Consider the following 23905-nt stretch of genomic DNA (forward strand, 5'->3'; position numbering starts at 1 on the left):
ACTCATTATAACTTTTAAGTACTGACTGAATGAATGATTGGACAAGTGAATAAAAAGGGAACCCAGGAAGATTCCAAGATGGTTGTGAATGAGTGATCCTGAAGAAGAAAATGTTAATGATAATTAAAAAATTCTCCTCAATTTCAAAGTTCATGGAGGGCCAGCGAGGAGGAGAAGGATGTGAATGATTGAGACACTTGGGATAAGAGTAGAATAACAGAAAATAATTTTTCTTCTTATTTAAATTTCTTGAAAATGGGGCGCCTGGGTGGCTCAGTTGGTTAAGTGTCTACCTTTTGCTCAGGTCATGATCCCTGGCGTCCTGGGATCCAGCCCGGCGTTGGGCTCCCTGCTCAGCTGGGAGCCTGCTTCTCCCTTTCTGTCTTCTTTGCCTCCCTTTCCCTATTCTCTGCCACTCCCCCTCTTTGTGATATCTCACTTTCACTCTCAAATACGTAAATAACTTTAAAAAAGAAACATTGTTAAAAATACATTTGGAGGGTAAGAGCTGAGGAAAGTCACACCATAAGCTCATCCTTTCCAAATTGAGCCTTTTAAAAATTAAACTTTTTTTTCTACTATTTGGATTCATAACAATCTCTGGTACTTCATATCCACTGATATTGTATGGCCTGTTTTATATATGTAGTTACTTAACTTTTACTCTAATAATAGTTATTTTTTTTAATTCTAGTTATAAGCACCTTTAGGATTACACCCTAAAACAAAACACAGGGTGTTGATAATTATTTATATCTTACCACATGATCCTGCCATGTTTCCCACCTTTTCCCCACCCAAGCAAATGATTATTCTAAATCTTGGGTTCATTTTCTTGCATTTGTTTTTATATAATTTTGTGACATTTTTAATGTGCCCGTTAAAAGTATTCTTTATTTTAGTTAACTTTATGTAAAGGAAATCATGATACATGTCATCTTTTGCACAGAGTATTTATTTATTTTTTTTATTTTTTATTTTTTTAAAGATTTTATTTATTTATTTGACAGACAGAGATCACAAGTAGGCAGAGAGGCAGGCAGAAAGAGAGAGAGGAGGAAGCAGGCTCTCCGCAGAGCGGACAGCCCGATGCGGGGCTCGATCCCAGGACCCTGGGATCATGACCTGAGCAGAAGGCAGAGGCTTTAACCCACTGAGCCACCCAGGCGCCCCTGCACAGAGTATTTAAATTGCAACTAGTAGAATGCTGTGTTAGAGGCAAATAAAGTTTTTAATTTTTAATTTTAATAAAAATTTAGTTTAAGTGGTGATGAAATTAAAGCAAAATATAATACAGTACAAAAACAATACCATAATATGCACTTTGAATCAGTTTTTGTGATACATACCACATTTCAAAGATAGGGAGCTTTTTTAGGTTTTTAGACCTGCTAGACAGGAGAAAGATTTTGCCTAATTCTTTTTTTTTTTTTAAAGATTTATTTATTTATTTATTTGACAGAGAGAGATCACAAGCAGGCAGAGAGGCAGGCAGAGAGAGAGAGAAAGAGGGAATCAGGCTCCCCGCTGAGCAGAGAGCCCGATGTGGGACTCGATCCCAGCACCCTGAGATCATGACCTGAGCTGAAGGCAGCGGCTTAACCCACTGAGCCACCCAGGCGCCCCGATTTTGCCTAATTCTTGAGGATACTTTTCTATTAAAAGTTTGAGAATTTTAAAACTACCTATAGAAGGATTAACTGAGAAAACATCTAAGAAGGAATAAAAAGGATGGGAATAGTAGGGCTAGACTGAAGGGGTAAGGAAGTACCTAAGGCAGTAGAAAAGGGAATAGGCATTATCTGGTAGGAAAAAAAGACCAATTCTGAAGGAACCTGCAAACCTTATGCTTATTTGGGGGAGGTAGATTCACTTTTCAAATTGACATGCCAGATACTTGGAGGCTCAGACATTTTATTTTTTCCTAAATGTCTGAACTCTTGATGGACTCTCTTGAGTCCTTATTAAATTTCCCAGTTTGTGATGGGGAGGAGTTTGGTATCAGTAGGGGCCAGTTAGTTAAGCTAAGGGCTCACATAGGTTTGCACAATTTTTGAAAAGTTGATGAAACACACTCTGAGTGGTAGAAAAGAAATGTTATAGCATGGTCGGAGGCTTCAAAAGACTTGTCTAAATGAAACATTGAACATTTGGAAGTTAACCACTATTGCAAGATAACATCAGGAGGACAAGGAAATTCAGGATTAATAATGAAATTAACACATATAATAAAGAATGATATGACTTAAGAGAGCTGCACATTTTTACAAAGGGAGCTGACTGAACCAGAGCTAAAATAAGAAATGGATACACACACATACACTTACACCAGAATACAAATTTAATAACAACAAAAACAACCTTTAATCCTCTAGATACTTCTGTCAGAGCTCCGTAAACCATGATGCTATTCCATTTTTGTTAAGATTCTAATTCAACTCCATGATTTCTAGTCTCCCTGTCCCCCACTAAACTCATTATCTTTGTGCTTGGCATCCCAGCACCTGAGCCCCTTGCATTCCCAGTCTTTATTATGGCATCATCATTTATTTCATCATCCAAAATGGAAATTTGAGACCCATTCTTGTTTCTGTATTCTACCAGATGTCCCATTCGTTAAGAAATCAAATGTAGACCATCAAATAAGTCTCTTATCCATAGCTTCATCAGCTCTCCTCTAAACTTTTTTTTTTTTTTTTTTTTTTTTGCTTTTTGTTTGGTTGTTTATTATTTGTTTTGCTTTTCAGAATCCATACAGGAGTGAAATCCTATGGTATTTGTGTTTCTCAGTCTGTTTTTTTTTCTTTTCAGCGTAACAGTATTCGTTGTTTTTACACCACACCCAGTGCTCCATGCAATCCGTGCCCTCTCTAATACCCACCACCTGGTTCCCCCAGCCTCCCACCCCCACCCCGCCCCTTCAAACCCTCAGATTGTTTTTCAGAGTCCATAGTCTCTCATGGTTCACCTTCCCTTCTAATTTTCCTCATCTCCCTTCTCCTCTCTAACTCCCCTTGTCCTCCATGCTATTTGTTATGCTCCGCAAATAAGTGAAACCATATAATTGACTCTCTCTGCTTGACTTATTTCACTCATCCTCTAAACTTTTATAGAAGTCTAGTAACTAGTCTTTCTGCCATCTGTCTTGACCCTGTCCTATTCAGCCCTTACCCTGTTACCCAAGTTGCCGTCCCAAGGGCAAAATTGACTGTCACTTACATGTTGAGAACTGTTCTTTGTATCCTCATCTCTCTCAAGGTTAAAAGCCCAGACTTTACAGCATTTCACACAAAGGTCTTTCCTGATCTGTCATTGTCATCTATTCCTACCGTAATGGATTTGGTAGCTCTGCCATTGTATATGTTATTTCTTTCTGGGAACTGTTCTTCCTTTCTCGTTCCTCTGAATAGACTTCATTGTTCAAAATGAGTGGGAGGGAACCTGTTTTGTTAGTTTCTAATTTTAAATTGCATAAGTAATAAATCTCTTATAATTCAAGTAAGTCAGATAAACCCCAAGTTGGAAGGCAACTTCGTATTTTTTATAGGTATATTTGTTTTCTTTGCCATGAACTTCATGAATAAAGACTTTTTGGAGAATATTTTTTCTATAATCCTTATACTGCTTATTCCTTAGAAGTTAAATTTAATGGATGTTTAGAATATTATTTGACCATTATTATAAATGAGCTCTTAAAAGGATAAGTTGAAGGAAGGAAGAAGTGAGAATAAAGGGAGAAGCAGACTCCCTGACCACGGAGCCTGATGCCTGGCTGATCCAGGATCCTGGGATCATGACTGAAGGCAGACTCTTAACCAACTAAGCCACCCAGGCACCCCATACATATGCTTTTTTTTTTTTTTTTAAACTTATTCACATTTTGACATATGTGTGTAACATACCAATTCGTGGAGTAGCTATGTGTTGGTCATGGCTTATTGAGGAGCTATGGAACTTGAACTCTAGTTTTCTCATAAATAAAATGAAGGCAGATTGACTTACTTTCTAATGCATCTTTGAGACTTAAATGTTCTATGACTATACCAAGGTGGCTTCAAAAATGGAGTTATTTTTAGAAGCCATTTATCTTGCTAGCTCTTTAAAATAATTAAACATGTAAATTTCACATTTTGTTTCCCAATTCATTCCTTTAGTCAAACTATAGGTTTACTGGTTCTAAACACTAGGTAAACAGTATGGTTAAAAAAAAAAAGTCCTTGCCTTTATGTATCTTTTATTTAAAAAAAAAAAAAACTCTTAAAATAAGAAACCAATACCTGTTAATTGAGGAGTAATTTTTACTTACTAATGTGTTTGGGCATTTTGATGTGATTACATATTAAAATATATGTTATAAACTGTAATGAAGCTGTCATTTTTGGGATATAAATGTGCCATAGTTTATTGAATTAGCCTGTTGCTATTATTAAATGATTTATAATTTTGCCTTTATAAACCACAGAAACATTATGATGAATGTTTTTTATAAATAAATCTGATACATTTCTTTGTCTTTTTCAGTCTCTTGGCTCTGTAAACTTGTTATAACTATTAGTTCATTCAAGGATGATGAAACTCTTAAATGAATTTGATTTGTGTGAAATCCAGTATAACAATTTTTAAAAAGTTAGGTAGTTAGTTGAAAGCATTTCCTTTGAATTAAAGAACTTTGAGAAAGTGACCTAAGAACAGCAATTTTGTGGTGAGGGTTAGACTCGGGAACTGGTAAACATTCAGAGTGATATGAATGGCCACTCTAGCAACTGAAGGAGTAACACTTTTAGTTTAGATCAGGTGGCCTCTTAAACTGTGTTTCTGCGCTAGGATGGGGGAGATATCCTTACCTTAATTTAGGTCTGAGCTTTCGTAGAAAGGCATTGGTAATATTAACATTTAAGACAAGTCTTTCATTACCTCAGGTGAGAACCCCTAAAATATAATAGCTTCTCTTCTTCAGTTACACACTTAGCTGTCTTGAAATTGTTAGAATGCAAATGCAACTGATGCTTAATTTTTCAGCATAGATGCATTCTTGGAAAGGTTATGTAAAATGGATTTTGATATGTGGAATTCATATTTACCTATAAAGCAGGAGATGTAAAGTGTGCCAGTGGATAAGATTAATAAGCCTAACTTTGTAATATGTAGGCATGGTAACTTTTTTTTTCCCCAAGATTTTGTTTATTTGTGAGAGAGAGAGAGAAGGAGGGAGGGAGAGAATAAACGAGGATAAGCAGGGGAACTGCTGAGCAATGATCCTGATGTGGGACTCTGTCCTAAGGACCCTGCAATCATGACCTGAGAAAGGCAGATGCTTAGCCAGCTGATCGACCCAGGTTTCCCAGCATTATAACTTTTTATCTGCAGTTTAAGGTACTGTGAGTTGTACATTGGTTTTGATACATCTCAGTAAATCTGTACTTCTTCCTTAACCCATCTCCAAATTAAAAGCTTAGGTAACACAAAAAAAGGATGTGAACATCTCATCATTTGATGTTTTCATTTGCCTTTAGGTTAATTGATCAAGTGTGGTGAGTGGTTTTCAGGACAGCTCTAGTACTGGTATCAAAAGGATAATTTTGGCACAGTTGTTCATTAGTGTCTCTTGCTAATACAGTCATTTTTATAGGTTTATTGCTTAGTTGGGATCATAGACATTTGAAGAACTGTTGACATTTGAAGAATTAATATATTGGTGTTTTTAAATCTAGCTTGAAAAAATAAATATCAAAAATTTAATATTCATACAGTTATAAATCTGTATAATAAATGTAGAACACAAAGTGCTTGTAAGACTTCACATCTCCAACATAGAATACAGTATGGCTACTGAAGACTGTCTTTCAAATTTATCTCTAAAATGAAAACTAAAGTTAAATTAGTTATGTGGATTACTCAGAGATTTGCTGGGTCTGAAAGAAATGAGGCTAGACTTCAAGGGCAGAAAAGTAAGATTTTTATTCAAATTTAAATTTGTGAATTGACCTTTGAACTATAATCTTTAAAGTGTTTATATTTCTTTCTATTAGGTATATTGTTGCTATGAAAATGATAAAATTTTAAGTAAGGATAATTTGGGAGATGGTAGCTTATTGTTACTGTAAATTTTTAGATTGCTCAAGATTTAGCAAAAACTGTCAGTCGGGTTTTGTGCTGAGTACCAGGGATTATAAAAAAATAAGGCCTGGTTTATGATACAGACTAAACTGGGAAAGGAATCACTGTCATAATTACTATCATGATGCTCTAATTACAATATCTGCTTCTGCCACTGGAAATATTTAAAATTTTTTGTGAAGACTGAGAAATATACTTGAGGGAGTGTATTTTATTCATATTCTTTACACTGATTGTATGCTGTAGGCCAGATGTTGAACTAGACTCCAAGGATAAAAAATAATTTCTAACATTTCTAATTCTAATATTTTTTAGAGAACTATGTGAGGGGATGTTTGAATTAAATAGCAATCAACTTAACTCATGTTTTATGCTCTATCTCTTCTTGACAATTTTGCCCTGAGAATATTTTCCATTGTTGACTCTTGAAATATATATTTTTTGAAATATATTTTTTTAAAATAGTATTTTTAACATTTTGAAAAAGAAAACATTTAATGGCCCATAGCTGTACTGTTAGAAAAGAAAAAGTAGTATATGGATGGTAAGCAAAGTCAATAATCTACCTGATATAAAGTAAAAGTCGTCTTCCTCTCTTCCCACCAGCTAACCATCATTAATAGTTCCTTTTTTCCTTTTAGAAAAATGCTTTCAATACATTTTTAAAATAATATAATGTAGACAGTGCTTTTGTCCTAAAGCACATTTATTATTATGTGTTTTTTCTTTTATCTCTTGATAGTAAAATATGATAACTTGAAAAAAAACATATTTTGGTAATCTGCTTATTAAAATAAATGAAATATGTTAGTGCTTATGCTATGGCTCTGCATAGGGTCTGGTTCTATAGTGTGGTACGTTTGGTATCTGTAACCTTGGGCAAGATCCCAGAAAAATCCACATTATGTTAAATATTTCATTTTGATAGAATTCTCTCCATTTCTGTTTCATATAATATTCCTTTCATGAATTGTCAGTTATACCCTTTATTATTTTTTTTCCCTCCAGTTTGGCTACCAGTAGAAGCTATTATGTTTGTTAATTACAGTTAACAAATTAAGTTTATTAAAGTCTTCCGTCAATATATTTCATCTTAAATTTTAAAATAGTAAATTATTAAACAAAATGGTTTGGATAAAACTATACTGGTTTATAAGTAAAAATTAATGATTAAATTTGAAGACTTAAGCTTCATTTTTTTTTCTTTTTAATCTTCTGATTGATTTGCTTAAGGAAAAGATTTGCTCCTCAGTCTTGGATATACCATTTCCCCTTCACGTTTGCATTTTGATTGTGATGAGATTGTGTTTCATGCATGGATCATTCCTTTGTTGGCATTTTTAAAAAAAACATGGTAATACTAACAAAGATTGCACTTTGTGCATCCATAGCAGTTTGATTTTTGAGAAGAAAAGTTCCCTTCTTCCAAAAGAAAAGAGTTAATTTAATAGTAATTCAGTTGTTTAGCAAGGTGGAAATAAGTAATATTTTTAAGATTATCTTTATTTATGGGGCGCCCTGGTGGCTCAGTTGGTTAAGCAGCTGCCTTCAATTTGGGTCATGATTCCAGGGTCATGGGATCAAGCCCCGCATCAGGCTCCCTGTTCAGCAGAGAGTCTGCTTCGAGAGCCTGCTTCTCTTTCTTCCCTTCTCCCTGCCGCTCTGCTTACTTGTGCTCTCTCTCTAGCTCTGTCAAATAAACAAATAAAATATTAAGAAAAAAAAAAAAGATTCTCTTTATTTTCATGAACTTTTTTTTTTTTTAAGATTTTATTTATTTGTCAGAGAGAGAGAGGGAGAGAGAGCAAGCACAGACAGACAGAATGGCAGACAGAATGGAAGCAGGCTCCCTGCCGAGCAAGGAGCCCAATGTGGGACTCAATACCAGAACACTGGGATCATGACCTGAGCGCCGAAGGCAGCTGCTTAACCAACTGAGCTGCCCAGGCGTCCCCATGCACATGTATTTTTAAGATATAAAATATAGGTATGCCTCTTAAAGGTTTTTAAATTTTTTTTCCCGAGTTTTTACCCTTTAAGTAATGATGTATTTGCATTATTGTTTCAGTAAGTCTGATTAGTATGGCAAAGATAGCTAGCATTATAGAATTAATAATAAAGACAAATTGAAGAAATAATGAGATAGTTAAAACACAGTTCCTGCTAAGTGAAGTAAGCCAAGCAGAGAGAGTCAGTTATAGGGTTTCACTTACTTGTGGAGCCTAAGGAATAACATGGAGAACATGGGGAGATGGAGAGGAGAAGTGAGTTAGTTGGGGGATATCGGAGGGGAGAAAAACCATGAGAGACTGTGGACTCTGAGAAACAAACAGGTTTTGGAGGGGAGGGGTGTGGGGGTTTGTGTGAGCCTGGCGGTGGATGTTATGGAGGGCATGTATTGCATGGAGCACTGGGTGTGGTATATAAACAATGAATTCTGGAACACTGAAAAGAAATTAAAAAAAAAAAAAAGGAAAGAAAAATAAAACACAGTTCCTTCTATAATTTAAATTTCAGAAGTCAAGATGTAGACTTTAGTTTATAATTGTTCATTAGGAAGAGGTTATGGATAGAATATTTTAAAATATGCTCTTCTGGTATAAATTTAGTTAGAGAAAATTTGTAGTAATTGCTATAAATAATTACATGGGCTTAAGATACAGATTTTTAAAGTAAATGCACATTTCTTTTAGTAATAATATAATATGTAAAATACTAATTTTACTTGAAAGCACAATTCTTTTAGTAATTGTATAATCCATGTTTTTCCTATTTTTGGTGAATAAAATGTTCTTTGAATTCTATATAATTTGTATGGTTTTTTGTTTTGTTTTGTTTTGTTTTTGTTTTTGTTTTTGTTTTTGTTTTCCATTGGTGAGCTTTGTGAATTTACTTTTGGGTGAAGTATCATGATTCTTTTACTAAAAAGCACTTGTAGAGTATTGCTTCAGATAGACTATTCCAGGAGACAGAGGAGATTTGCTGTGTTATGTGACATGTTGTGAGTGATGAATGAGCTAAGGAACAAAGGCAAATGAAGGAGAGATAACGAGCTTGTAAGAACTGCAGAGGCTGTATTGCAGTTAAGTGTGGTAGCACTAGATTATCTAAATTTAACAGTATTTGTCCAGGCTGAGGCCAAAGAATTTTGAGCTATTTTCAGCTGCAATATAGTAAGCTTATTTTAGAAGCATGTTTGAACATTAAGTGACTTATTTTGGCAACTTTTCACAGCATCTGGGTCTCATCTAAGTAGCATGTATATGGGATTGTGGATGCCTGCTATCTCTATTCAATTATAAGAGTAGAATTGGCAGTTTACAATAAGAGATGCCTATGTGTGTTTTAGGGTCTATAAATCTGGATGGTCGGGGTTTAGATGCAGAAGAGTAATGATCCTTCTTTGGCAGTAAACTACTGTATTCTTTTATAAACCACCATTGCAACAGTATATCTTCTGCATTTGTAGAAAACATGTAAACAGGGATTCTCTTCTCTCCTTGAATTTGGTAATATGAATATAAAATACTTTCTAATCCCAAATGTGTCTGGAAAATGTTTACTTATAAAAAGTGTCCTTGTTTCACCTGCACAGATTTTGAAATGTCTGTTACTTTGATGACATCCTTTCTGTTCCATACTTCAGATTAACTCACATAGTTACATGGCTTTATAATTATCCTTTAGATTTCATGTTCATGTCTAGTTAAAGTTTTATTATTATTCATAAGTTATAAGTACAAATTATATATTAAGTTGCCTGTGTCTCCTTGATTACTTATATTGGGTATAGTCACGTAGAAACATGACTGACTACTTGAAATCCTAAGTAGAACAGTATCACAACAGTAATTTTCTATTTTATTGATATGTGAATTTTGATACATTTTTTTTCCTAGAAAGATTCAAAGACCTCATCAGTGAATCTTATTCAGATTCTTTCAAAAGAGTACCTATGTTTTCTAGAATATGATATAAATGTGTATTTTACTATCGATACATAACTGCCACAAACTGGTATGCCTCTCATGACCAGTTATGATTTATAGAATAGAAATTCTTTATTGTTTTCTGACTACTTGGGGTAAAGATATGTTCAAAATTGTATTGCTAATGGGCTAAATGTGTTTATAATGGACTATATAAAATCTTTTTCTCTTCTCATATTAGGGAATGGGGTTGTCTTCTGTCTTAAGAGAAGGCTTCTGTGTTCTAGAGTATTAACAACTCTTTAAGAATTAGTTCGTAGGTGGATGTGGGGGAGGAAAAAAATTTTCCTCTGACTCTGAGTTCTTGGCTGAGACTGTTGTAATAAAAGACAGGTGAACAAGAGAAAAACAAGTTTATTAGCATGTACCTCATGTACACATGGAAGATAAAGCAGGGGAAAATGAGGAACTCCTTAAGAGGCAGATTAGAATCCAGGATCAAAAGTCATATTAATGGGGAAGGTTGGGGAGTAGGATGTAGGCCTCTAAGGGGAGAGGAAATGAATTTTAGGAAAGATAGATGGGTCCTTAGAAGAATAGATGGGAGATGTGATAGTCTGTGAGAAAGTTTGAGTGCAGCATCGATTACAAGTCTCCTCTTCTGTGATGAGTGTCAGTCCTCCCTTGTTGATAAAATTTCCAGGGAGGGAATTTATGACAGTTGAGGTCCTTAAGGCAGATAAATGGAGTTTGGAGAAAGCCTCTCCCAGGGGGCGGGGGTGGCTCAGTCTTTAAACATCTGCCTTCGGCTCAAGTCATGATCCCGGGGTCCTGGATTGAGCCCCGCATCGGGCTCCCTGCTTGGCAGGAAACCTGCTTCTCCCTCTCGCACTCTCCCTGCTTGTATTCCCTCTCTCACTGTGTCTCTCTCTGTCAAATAAATAAATAAAAATCTTTAAAAAAAAAAAACCAAAAACCCTCTCCCAACATTTGCTGTTTTTCAAGTGCCTGTGGCTCAAAATAATGTTTCAAAGGGGCATATTTTGGGGTGCATGTCCAGAATCCCTGCAGCCATATTTGGGGTGGCATATTCTGCTACCCTTCGTTTTGTTATTGCATTCGTGGTGTACACCATTTACTTCATCTAGACTTTTATCTCTGGGTTATTTGCAGATAGAAGATAGTGCCAAAGTGATGAAGAGATATGAAATGACACCAGTTTTAGTTTGCATACAAAAAAAAGATGGTGAACTGGATTTGCTCTACCTAGTTTTTCTATTTCAGAAAGACATACTAAAGTATTTACTGTGATGTAGATTCTTTTGTTCATTTTTTAAAGGTTTTATTTATTTAAGTAATCTCTGCACCCAGCATGGAGCTCAAACTCATGACCCTGAGATCAAGAGTCACACATTCCTGCAACTGAGCCAGCTAGGCACCCATTTATTTTTTAATAGTTTTTCTTCATAGGAGGTTTATTGTGTCTGTTTTATCTTCTTGGTGAATGTTGCTTTTTCCCAGTATAAAACTTTCTCATTTTAAAATTTTTATTTAATTTATCTAAAGGATTTTTAAAAATTTAATCCTTTTTTGGCTAGAATTTTATGACATGCAAGAATGATATTGCCATTCCTGCTTCTCTTTTGTTCATGTTAGCCAGTACTGTGCAAGAGATAGTCTGCAAACCACATTAACTCTCAATCCACAGTAAAACAAAGAAAATATTAATTTTTATCTTGGGCTTGATTTTTCAATAACTTTCACTATGAAGGTTTTAAGGCAATTTCACTTGGCTCCCTTTTTGCGCATATGTTAATGTTCTAAAACTAAGATAATGCTATACAGAACTATTAAGTGTGCATTTGTATATTCTCATGGTTCCTATTGTGTCACTGTCAGGGGGAACATCCCAGGGGCTTTTGGGTCCATTGCATGGAAACTAATGATAATTGATACTAATAGGATTTCTTAAGTTATCTTCAGTTTATCAAATATGTAATTAGAAGAGGATAGTTCCTGTTTTATAAATAAAGGGGAGGAAGCTGTTAACATTTGCTAACACATTACATTGGCAGTTTTTGAAGAATAACCCTCTGAAATGGGACACCTGGGTGTCTCAGGCAGTTAAGTGTCTGGCTTTGGTTCAGGTCATGATCCCGGGGTCCTAGGATCCTAGAATTGAGCCCTGCCAGCCCCGTCTCATCATGTAGGGCTTCCTGCTAAGCAAGGAATCTGCTTCCGCCACCTCCTCCCTACCCCACTACTGCTCCTGCTCTCATTCTCTCAAATAAATAAAATCTTAAAAAGAGAAACCAAAAGTCTGAACTGCTGTTAAGTTATAATAAAAATAAGTTTTCACAATTGTTCCCTTTCTGTATTTCTTTAGTAGTATAACATTGTTTATATTGTATGCAAGGTTAAAAAGGTATGGTCACTGCTTTGCTAGTTGAGAATTTACAATATAATTTTTTTTAAAAATCTCTTAAATACCTGTTTCAAGTTGTATTTTATAATTTTGTCTATATAGCTTTATTTAATAATAATATGGCCTTATTTTAAAAGCCTTAGATAAAAAAAATGACTCCATAATTGTCATTTTTAGTGGTGGGCAGTTATAAAAAATTTAAAAATTACTTTTACACCTGCAGTATTTGGTTTTGTGTCAGATTTTGTGTTCTCCTTTTTAAACTGTTTTTATGAATCAGGGTTGAAATTTAATAAGGAGGACTATCATGATACTTATTTAGGTAATTCTTTGTATGTTACATTTTTAAAAAATTAAGGTGTAATTAACATTTAATATTATACTAGTTTTAGGTGTGTGACACAATGATTTGGTATTTGTATATGCTGTGAAATGATCACCACTATGTCTAGTTACCATCTATCACCATACAAAACTACAAAAAAATTTTTCTTATGATGGGAACTTTTGATATTTACTAACTTTCAGTACCTTTTTTTTAAAAAAAAAATATTAGAGCATCTTATTTACAGGGGAAGGCTTTCTTTTTTTAAATTTTTTTAAATTAAATTTATTTATTTTCAGAAAAACAGTATTCATTATTTTTTCACCACACCCAGTGCTCCATGCAATCCGTGCCCTCTATAATACCCACCACCTGGTACCCCAACCTCCCACCCCCCTGCCACTTCAAACCCCTCAGATTGTTTTTCAGAGTCCATAGTCTCTCATGGTTCACCTCCCCTTCCAATTTTCCCCAACTCCCTTCTCCTCTCTAAATCCCCTTGTCCTCTATGATATTTGTTATGCTCCACAAATAAGTGAAACCATATGATAGTTGACTCTCTCTGCTTGACTTATTTCACTCAGCATAATCTCTTCCAGTCCCATCCATGTTGCTACAAAAGTTGGGTATTCATCCTTTCTGATGGAGGCATAATACTCCATAGTGTATATGGACCACATCTTCCTTATCCATTCGTCCGTTGAAGGGCATCTTGGTTCTTTCCATAGTTTGGCGACTGTGGCCATTGCTGCTATCTATGAAAGACCCACAGCAAATATCATCCTCAATGGGAAAAAGCTTGCAGCCTTCCCGTTGAGATCAGGAACAAGACAAGGATGCCCACTTTCACCACTCCTGTTCAACATAGTATTAGAAGTCCTAGCAACAGCAATCAGACAACAAAGAGAAATAAAAGGTAATCCAAATTGGCAATGAAGAAGTCAAACTCTCTCTATTCGCAGATGACATGATTCTTTATATGGAAAACCCAAAAGACTCCACCCCCAAACTACTAGAACTCAAACAGCACTTCAGCAATGTGGCAGGATACAAAGTCAATGTACAGAAATCAATGGCTTTCTTATACACTAACAATGAAAATACAGAAAGGCAAATTAGAGAATCGATTCCATTTACTATAGCACCAAGAACCATAAGATATACCTGGGAATAAACCTAACAAAAGAGGTAAAGGATCTGTACTTGAGGAACTACAGAACACTCATGAAAGAAATTGAAGAAGACACAAAAAGATGGAAGACCATTCCATGCTCTTGGATCGGAAGAATAAACATTGTTAAAATGTCTATATATACTGCCTAGAGCAATATATACTTTTAATGCCATTCTGATCAAAATTCCACTGGTATTCTTCAAAGAGCTGGAGCAAATAATCCAAAAATTTGTATGGAATCAGAAGAGACCCCAAATCGCTAAGGAAATGTTGAAAAAGAAAAATAAAACTGGGGGCATTACGTTACCTGATTTCTCATTTTCTTTATTCCTCTTTGCTCAGTTTCATAGCGCAATTTTGATTTGTTTTCCAAAGGGTATAGATCAAGGGATCTACAAATCAGATGAGTAAATTTTCATATTTTGTTTTATGTATATTCATAGAAGTATCTGGCAAGTACTTTAGCAGTGCATTCTGCAAGTGATTCCAGTGCTATACACCCAAGTGGTATCGTTATTTGCTTTTCTCTTGAAAAACCTCCTTTTCTTCCCCTTTACTCTCTTTCTTGATGCCAACAAGTGTTTCAAAACAAGAAAAGGCTTCTCCTTAAGAGGTTGTCTGCTGTGGGGAAATTCTTTAGCAGATGACTTACGAAGAGTAGAAAAGTTAATGTTTTCTTTACAAGATCATCGTGTTGCTTGGGCACTTTTTGTTGATGTTGTTTTTGTTGACTTTTGAGTTGTGGACACTTGTCTTACTGAAATAGGCGAAAGATACAGGAGGTAAAACATAGCTTCAGATATTATGGTATCAGTCATTCCTGATGTGTGATACTTAGAAATAGAGGAACCCTTTTTAGATCTTTGGAAGAGGAGACAATAGATAACTCAGTGTGTATATGTATATATATTGTGTGTGTGTGTGTGTGTGTGTGTGTGTGTGTGTGTGTGTATTCACTTTTAGGCACCAAATAAATGGAAATATTTGGTATTATAAATTCTAGCACAAATGGTTTACCAAATCATTCTGATAATTTCCAGATCTTACATTGAGTTTTGAAATTGTTGATATGCTCTTTTGTTTTGCTTAGCTTTTACTAGTTTTAATGAATTCCTGCTTGAGTTATAACTTGACAAAATAAATTTCATTAAGTGACTTACCCACTAAATTGACAGTCATTAAATAACTTGGGAGTTTCAGTAAGTAGAGACTATCTCATCGAATCAGCAATATTTATGGTGCTGAATCCTCTCTCAGCTCCTAAGAGCAGTTATTTTCAAAAATATTTTCAGGGGTGCCTGGGTGGCTCAGTCAGTTAAGCATCTACTTTTGGCTCAAGTTCATGATCTTGCAGACCTGGGGGTCGAGCCCCGTATCAGGCTTTCTGCTTAGGGGGGATTCTGTTTCTCCCCCTCTTTCTCTGCCCCTCCCCCTCCACTCATGCTCTCTCATTTTCTCTCTCTCAAATATGTAAAATCTTTAAAAAAATGTTTTCATCCCTTGTGATGATATGAAATTTTGTGAATACCTTATTTAGGCCATAGTGGACACAGTGGGGTACCTAAGATAACATGCTCTTTTGTTGGAGTGCCCAGGATTCAAACCTGTTTAGTTCTGCCAACTATTATAAGCTGGTAGGTAGTGTTGAGATGGAAACATTTTGGAGGATTGACTAGTGCAGTGTAGGGAACCAAGTAATCAGAAAGGATGCCATTTATGGATGGAGCATCTTGAAAACCCCTTTTAATGCCAGAAACTCTTGATTTGTTGGATACTGGAGAACCTTCCAGGGGTTTGGGCAACAGCTAATTAGCAACCACATTAAAAACACTTTAGTATTGTAGCAACTAACATATCTCTGCTAGGGCATATGGCTGAATATTAGTCTGGGTTGTATGTTAGGCAAAGGAAAGAATGAAATTCAGACTAACCTGCCCCTTGTAACCCTATGTCACTTAAACTCCAAATATCTGCGCATATGACAAAGCTATATATCCTGTTATCTCATAGTTTCTGTCCTTTCTCGTCTGTTCATCTTGTTTTGTCTGTCTTCTGCCTGAAATAACTTGTCTTGGTATTACTTGAAAATAATAATTTAAAGGGTTAATCTAGGACTAGTTGGTGTCACAAAATTAGTGGTTTATTCGGAAGTAGGTCTTGCCGGTAACGCCCTTGGAAAACAAAGAATAAAAATATCACTGCACATTTGAATTTTCCTAAAGTTGCTTTGGAGTGTTTCCGTGGGATTATTTAGCTTGCCAAGGAATTTATTCCTTGTTTTGGATATTCCTTGGTATTGGATTTACTAGTTGTATTAGTTTCCTGCAGCTGCCATAACAAAGGATACAAACACAACAGAAATTTATTGTCTCACAGTCCTGGAAGTTAGAAGTCCAGAATCAAGGTGTTGGCTCAGTTGGTTTCTTCTGAAGCCTGTGAAGAAGAATCTTATATTCTATGCTGAGTTACTAGTGGTTTCCTGACAATCTTCTGTGTTGCTTGGTGTGTATCTTGCTGCTATCTCTGCTTTCATCTTCAGATGGTGTTCTCTCTGTATCTCTTTATAGTCTTCTGTGTGTACTTGTGTTCAAATTTCACCTTTACATAGGACACCAGTCATTTTGGATTAGGGCCCACCCCAGTGACTTCATCTTAACTTGACTATGTCTGTAAAGACCCTGTTCCCAAAGAAGGTTACATCCTGAGGTACTTAGGGGTTAGTACTTCAACATACCTTTTTGAGGAGATAAAATTCAGTCTATGGCTACTAGTATATTAAGGTTTTCTTTTTTGTTTTAATCATAGGAATTTGAGGATAACTGCCATATTGGTTTTTATCAGTATTGATTTCTCTTAAATATTTGAAATTTCTCTTAAATTCTAAGCACACTTTTTCTAAATGATGTAATTACTGGAAGCCAGTAATCACCCAACCAGATTATACCTGTTTAAGTCCTATTTTCTATAAATATGTTTACTATTTTGTGAAAGTATTTTTGCTTTTGAAATTTTAATGTAAATAAATCTGATGTGATAGGTGACAATTTGAAGTCTGTATGCTACAGGTACTAATTTTTATTTCCTTGTGGAAACCTTTCATATAATGTTTGTCTAGTCTAACCATGGCACATTTTCTTATTGTACTTCTTCCTTAAGCAGTGAGTGATTAATCTCTCATTTCATGAAAGTTTACACAAGATAATGAGAATAAGATCTTATTTATAGTGTTAAAAAAAACAGATTAAATATTCTATTGTCACCAGTTATTAGACTTGTACTTTTACTTCACTTCCTTGAAATTCTTCCAAGTTATGTTGTATTCACAAGTATGATTTCAGACAGTCTTAAAAAAAAAAAAATCAAAGAGAGAGTTCTCTGTTTTTAATGAAAATCATTGGGAAAGTATTACATACCGTTGAAATATTCTTTTTAAACACTTTAAGTATACTAATATTATAAATATATTTGTGCAGGTTTTGACTGGATTGTCTCGTCAAAGTTATTCACCTTCTGGCTATCAGGATTTCAGTAAGTGGGAATCAGTGCTGAAAATAAAAGAAGGACTGCTAAGGCAAAAAGAAATTGTAATTGATCGGTGAGTCTGTTTTGGTTTTTTTTATTACTAAATATTTTAGGCATACAGAAATGTAGATCATGAAAAAAATACCTTTGTATCCACTACTTAGAGTTTAAGAAATATCATCTTACAAATACAGTGATATCTCATGTCTGTCCTTCCCTCATCTCACCCCCTCTACAAAGCTCTGAACCTCTGTGAGAACAGGGTTGGTCTCTTGGTCCATCTTTCTGTTTTCTACCACCCTCCTGTTTACATTAGAGTAACTCATTTGGAAACTCCTTTATGTCTTTATACATGTAGAAAGCTAGTTGCAATGCTAACGAATTATCAAAGATACAGGTGTATCTTTGTGTTTTACACTTGGAAACTATCAAATTGGAAAACTACTTTAAAGTGCTAATACTTAAACTAATGTATGTTAGATCTGAAGATGCAAAAACTATGAACATCATGAATGTTTAAAATTAAATCACTTACAGGTAAACATTTTAGAAATTTTGGGGGACAGGCTAATTCAAAGACTTAAATGTATTTAAGAGTCAAAATTTTGAAAGATTTTGTTTAAATATTTACCAGGTTTTTTTGAGTTTTTTTTTATTAATTTTTTATTTTTTATAAACATATATTTTTATCCCCAGGGGGTACAGGTCTGTGAATCACCAGGTTTACACACTTCACAGCACTCACCAAAGCACATACCCTCCCCAATGTCCATAATCCCACCCCCTTCTCCCAAACCCCCTCCCCCTAGCAACCCTCAGTTTATTTTGTGAGATTAAGAGTCACTTATGGTTTGTCTCCCTCCCAATCCCATCTTGTTTCATTTCTTCTTCTCCTACCCACTTAAGCCCCCATGTTGCATCACCACTTCCTCAGATCAGGGAGATCATATGATAGTTGTCTTTCTCTGCTTGACTTATTTCGCTAAGCATGATACGCTCTAGTTCCATCCATGTTGTCGCAAATGGCAAGATTTCATTTCTTTTGATGGCTGCATAGTATTCCATTGTGTATATATACCACATCTTCTTGATCCATTCCTCTGTTGATGGACATCTAGGTTCTTTCCATAGTTTGGCTATTGTGGACATTGCTGCTATAAACATTCGGGTGCACGTGCCCCTTTGGATCACTACGTTTGTATCTTTAGGGTAAATACCCAATAGTGCAATTGCTGGGTCATAGGGCAGTTCTATTTTCAACATTTTGAGGAACCTCCATGCTGTTTTCCAGAGTGGCTGCACCAGCTTGCATTCCCACCAACAGTGTAGGAGGGTTCCCCTTTCTCCGCATCCTCGCCAGCATCTGTCATTTCCTGACTTGTTGATTTTAGCCATTCTGACTGGTGTGAGGTGATATCTCATTGTGGTTTTGATTTGTATTTCCCTGTTTTAAGCAGTATTTTTTATATTTACCAGTTTTAAGCAGGACCTACTGGAGTGGCATTTGGGTGGCTCAGTCGGTTAAGCGTCTGCCTTGCTCAGGTTGTGATCCCAGGGTCGTGGGATAGAGCCCAGCATTGAGCTCCCTGCTAAGTGGGGAACCTGCTTCTTCCTCTCCCACTCCCCCTGCTTGTGTTCACTCTCTTGCTTTCTCTCTCTCTGTCAAATAAATAAATAAGATCTTAAAAAACAAACAAAACCCTTCATGAGAGGCAGGGCAGGGGCGGGGGTTCTTCATGCTCACCTGGGAGGAGAGACCACTACTCTGTGAAGTAGAAGCCTTCTTATTTCTGTACTTAATAAATCTTTGCCCTTTTCCCTAAATGGCTTGCCCTTGAATTCCTTCTCACACAAAATCAAGAAGCCTCCTGGCCTGAAGCCCTCCCTTTTGAGGCTCTGACTCTCTGGCATCACTTGCATACTTGATAAATGAAGATTCTAGAAGATATGTGATTGAGTTTATGAAAAGCTAAGCTGTTTCACAGTGAAGAGATGGGATGATGGAAGCAGGTCACAGAAGCGACGTTGCTGGAGGAGGGGGATCATGAGCCAAGGAATGTGGGTAGCCTCTGACAGTTGGAAGAGGCAAGGAAATGGATTCACCCCTACAGCCTCCAGAAAAGAATGTAACCCTGCCAATGCCTTGATGTTATCCCGTGAGACCCGCATTGCATTTCTAATTTACAAACTTCTGACTAAGGATATGACTGGAAAGAAAGATGCGTACCGAGGCCCAGCCATCAGGGCTCTCTGCAGAATCACTAATGGAATAATGTTGCAGGCCATCGAGAGTTACATGAAGCAGGCCATTATGGATAAAGTCTCCAGCGTATTCAGCTCCACACTGGTGTCTTCCTTACACATGAAGATAAGCCATGATGTGGTTAAGCACTGGGTCAACAAAGCCCAAGAAGCCGCTTCCAGCGACAACATTATGGTCCAGTAACATGCATTGGGAGTCCTGTATCACCTCGAAAAGAACGAACGCCTTGCTGTTTCTAAGATGTTGAATAAATTTACTAAATCCGGTCTCAAATCTCAGTTTGCTTACTGCATGCTGATCCGAATTGCCAGTCACTTACTAAAAGAAAATGAAGAGGGCCATGAAAGTCCACTCTTTGATTTCATTGAGAGCTGCTTGTGAAATAAACATGAAATGGTTATTTATGAAGCTGTGTCAGCTGTCATCCATCTTCCTAACTGTACTGCAAGGGAGTTGGCACCTGCCATTTCAGTTCTTCAACTTTTCTGTAGCTCTCCTAAGCCAGCTTTGAGATACACAGCGGTGAGGATCTTGAACAAGGTGGCAATGAAACACCCCTCTGCTGTTATTGCCTGCAGTCTGGACTCAGAAAACTTGATCACAGACTCAAACAGAAGCATTGCTAGTCTGGCCATTACTACACTCCTCAAAAACAGGGAGTGAGAGCAGTGTGGACAGGCTCATGAAGCAGGTATCTCCTTTTGTGTCTGAAATCTCAGATGAGTTCAGGGTGACGGTTGTGCAGGTAATTAACACTCACTCTCAGAAATACCCTCAAAAGCACAGTGTCATGATCACTTTCCTCTCCAACATGCCCTGAGATGATGGAGGCTTTGAATATAAGTGGACAATGGTGGACTGCATAATCAGCATTGTGGAAGAGAAGCCTGAGGGTAAAGAAGCAGGTCTAGCCCACCTTTGTGAATTCATTGAGGACTGTGAACACACTGTTCTGGCTACTAAGATTCTACTAAGATTTTGCTGGGCAAAGAGGGCCTCAGAATTCCTGTCCCCTCCAAGAATATCTGCTTTATTTTTAATAAGGTCGTACTGGAGAATGAGGCTGTCAGAGCTGCTGCTGTGAGTGCTTTGGCTAAATCTGGGCTCAAAATGAGAATCTTCTCCCAAATGTCCTAGTACTCCTACAAAGGTGTATGATGGACGATGAGGTTTGGGACAGGGCTACTTTCTACTTGAATGTGCTCCACGAGAGGCAGGTGGCACTGAATGCTATGTACATCTTCAACGACCTCACCATCTCAGTGCCAGGGATGGAGAAAGCCCTCCACCAGTACACACTGGAGCCTGCAGAGAAGCCCTTTGACATGAAGTCTTTTCCTCTTGCTATGGCCCATGTCTTTGAGCAGAAAGCAGAAATTACACTTGGGGCCACTTAGCCAAAGAAGTTGGCTCCTTCCAGGCAAGACATTTTCTAAGAACAATTGGCTGTCATTCCTGAGTTTATGGATCTGGGACCCTTGTTCACGTCTTCTGAGCCTGTTCAATTTATGGAAGCAGAGACGGAATATTTTGTTCCTTGTATCAAGCACATGTTTACCAATCACATCGTGTTCCAGTTTGACTGCTCCAGTACTCTTAACGACCAGCTGCTGGAGAAAGGGACCGTGCAGGTGTAGCCATTGGGTTCCTTGAGGTGCTGTGTTGTATCCCAGCCCCGAGCCCTGCTTACAATCAGCCAGAAATATGTTAGTTTGGTTCACCTGCCTGATGATGATTTGACCGCAGTTGCAGCCACCTTTAGCTGCACCATGAAGTTCACATTCCGGGACTGCGACCCTGACATTGGGGTTCTGGCTGAGGAGGGCTATGATGATGGGTACATGCTGGAAGATCTTGAAGTGACTGTGTCTGACCACATTCAAAAAGTACTGAAGCCTAATTTTGCTGCTGCTTGGGAAGAGGTGGGAGGCCCTCACCACAGGCTGCATGCCCAGAAATGTGATATTATTGATAGCTTCTTCGAGAGTTTTCACAGAAATTTGTATAGAATCAGAAGAGATCCCAAATCGCTAAGGAAATGTTGAAAAAGAAAAATAAAACTGGGGGCATCATGTTACCTGATTTCAAGCTTTATTACAAAGCTGTGATCACAAAGACAGCATGGTACTGGCATAAAAACAGACCCATAGACCAGTGGAACAGAGTAGAGAGCCCAGATATGGACCCTCAATTCTATGGTCAATTAATCTTCAACAAAACAGGAAAAAATATACAGTGGAAAAAAGACCGTCTCTTCAATAAATGGTGCTGGGAAAACTGGACAGCTATGTGTAGAAGAATGAAACTTGACCATTCTCGTACACCATACACAAAGATAAACTCAAAATGGATAAAAGACCTCAACGTGAGACAGGAATCCATCAGAATCCTAGAGGAGAGCATAGGCAGTAATCTCTTCGATATCAGCCACAGCAACTTCTTTCAAGATATGTCTCCAAAGGCAAAGGAAACAAAAGCGAAAATAAATTTTTGGGACTTCATCAAAATCAAAAGCTTCTGCACAGCAAAGGAAACAGTCAAAAAAACAAAGAGGCAACCCACGGAATGGGAGAAGATATTTGCAAATGACAGTATAGACAAAAGGTTGATATCCAGGATCTATAATGAACTTCTCAAACTCAACACACACTAAACAGGCAAACACATCAAAAAATGGGCAGAAGATATGAACAGACACTTCTCCAATGAAGACGTACAAATGGCTATCAGACACATGAAAAAATGTTCATCATCACTAGCCATCAGGGAGATTCAAATTAAAACCACATTGAGATATCACCTTACACCAGTTAGACTGGCCAAAATTAACAAGACAGGAAACAACATGTGTTGGAGAGGATGCAGAGAAAGGGGAGCCCTCTTCCACTGTTGGTGGGAATGCAAGTTGGTGCAGCCTCTTTGGAGAACTGTGGAGATTCCTCAAGAAACTAAAAATAGAACTTCCCTATGACCCTGCAATTGCACTCCTGGGTATTTACCCCAAAGATACAGATGTTGTGAAAAGAAGGGCCATCTATAACCCAATGTTTATAGCAGCAATGGCCACGGTCACCAAACTATGGAAAGAACCAAAATGCCCTTCAACAGACGAATGGATAAGGAAGATGTGGTCCATATACACTATGGAGTATTATGCCTCCATCAGAAAGGATGAATACCCAAATTTTGTAGCAACATGAATGGGACTGGAAGAGATTATGCTGAGTGACATAAGTCAAGCAGAGAGAGTTAATTATATGGTTTCACTTATTTGTGGAGCATAACAAATATCATGGAGGACAAGGGGAGTTAGGAGAAGGGAGTTGGGGGAAATTGGAAGGGGAGCTGAATCATGAGAGACTATGGACTCTGTAAAACAATCTGAGGGTTTTGAAGTGGCAGGGGGGTGGGAGGTTGGGGGTACCAGGTGGTGGGTATTATAGAGGGCATGGATTACATGGAGCACTGGGTGTGGTGAAAAAATAATGAATACTGTTTTTCTGAAAATAAATAAATTAATTTAAAATATATATAATATATATTTCCTAACTTCTTATACTGCAGAAGAATACTAAGGAAATAATCCAAAATAATTCAAGTTTCTCAGTTTTGCAGTTCTTAATCCGGTCTTATTCATCTATGCAGTGCCCTTCTTATGCCTAGTTTTAGAGCATGAGAATTAATTGGATGAAGATATGTAAAAGCCCTAATATGGCCTGATGCATAGACACCATTAGCAAGCAGTGGCCACATATACACCATTTGTAAATAATAGTTATGTTTCTAAGCTTGCCTCTCCTCAGTGGACTCTGAGCCCCCTCACAGAAAAGACTGTTTTTTAAACATTTCATTACTCATAACAGGTATTCAACCAGCATTCACTCAAGAGAAAAAGCTTCATTTTAATGGATAAAAGGTTAAGGTTGCTGGTTAGCCTATGCTGTTACTGGTAGTAGTAGTTCTTTTGATGGTTTGCACTTTGTGATTGCTTAGCTTTTGTTACTGGATTGATCAGCTAAAATTTAGGGGTATCAGTGCACTTGAGACTGATGCAGAGAGGAAACCATTATACTTTCTGCAATGACACAGTAAATTATTGCCATTAGTAAATGACACTGGCAGTCTAGCGAGGAATTCTCATTTTGTTATA

The 23905-nt window shown here is 36.9% G+C and overlaps 1 protein-coding gene and 1 pseudogene across 3 annotated transcripts in view; both read left to right on the forward strand.

Annotated features, from left to right (window-relative positions):
- CEP85L (centrosomal protein 85 like) overlaps positions 1-23905 on the forward strand; it is a 172771-nt gene that overhangs the window by 76981 nt on the left and 71885 nt on the right. For all 3 annotated transcript variants that reach the window (XM_059177727.1, XM_059177725.1, XM_059177726.1), the window contains exon 4: positions 17444-17565. In XM_059177727.1, coding sequence (XP_059033710.1) covers positions 17444-17565 — 122 coding nt within the window. The remainder of the gene's footprint in view (positions 1-17443; positions 17566-23905) is intronic.
- On the forward strand, positions 18767-22989 carry LOC131833862 (coatomer subunit gamma-2-like; annotated as a pseudogene).

The sequence above is a fragment of the Mustela lutreola genome, chromosome 6 (assembly GCF_030435805.1).
Source record: "Mustela lutreola isolate mMusLut2 chromosome 6, mMusLut2.pri, whole genome shotgun sequence".
Lineage (NCBI taxonomy): Eukaryota > Metazoa > Chordata > Mammalia > Carnivora > Mustelidae > Mustela > Mustela lutreola.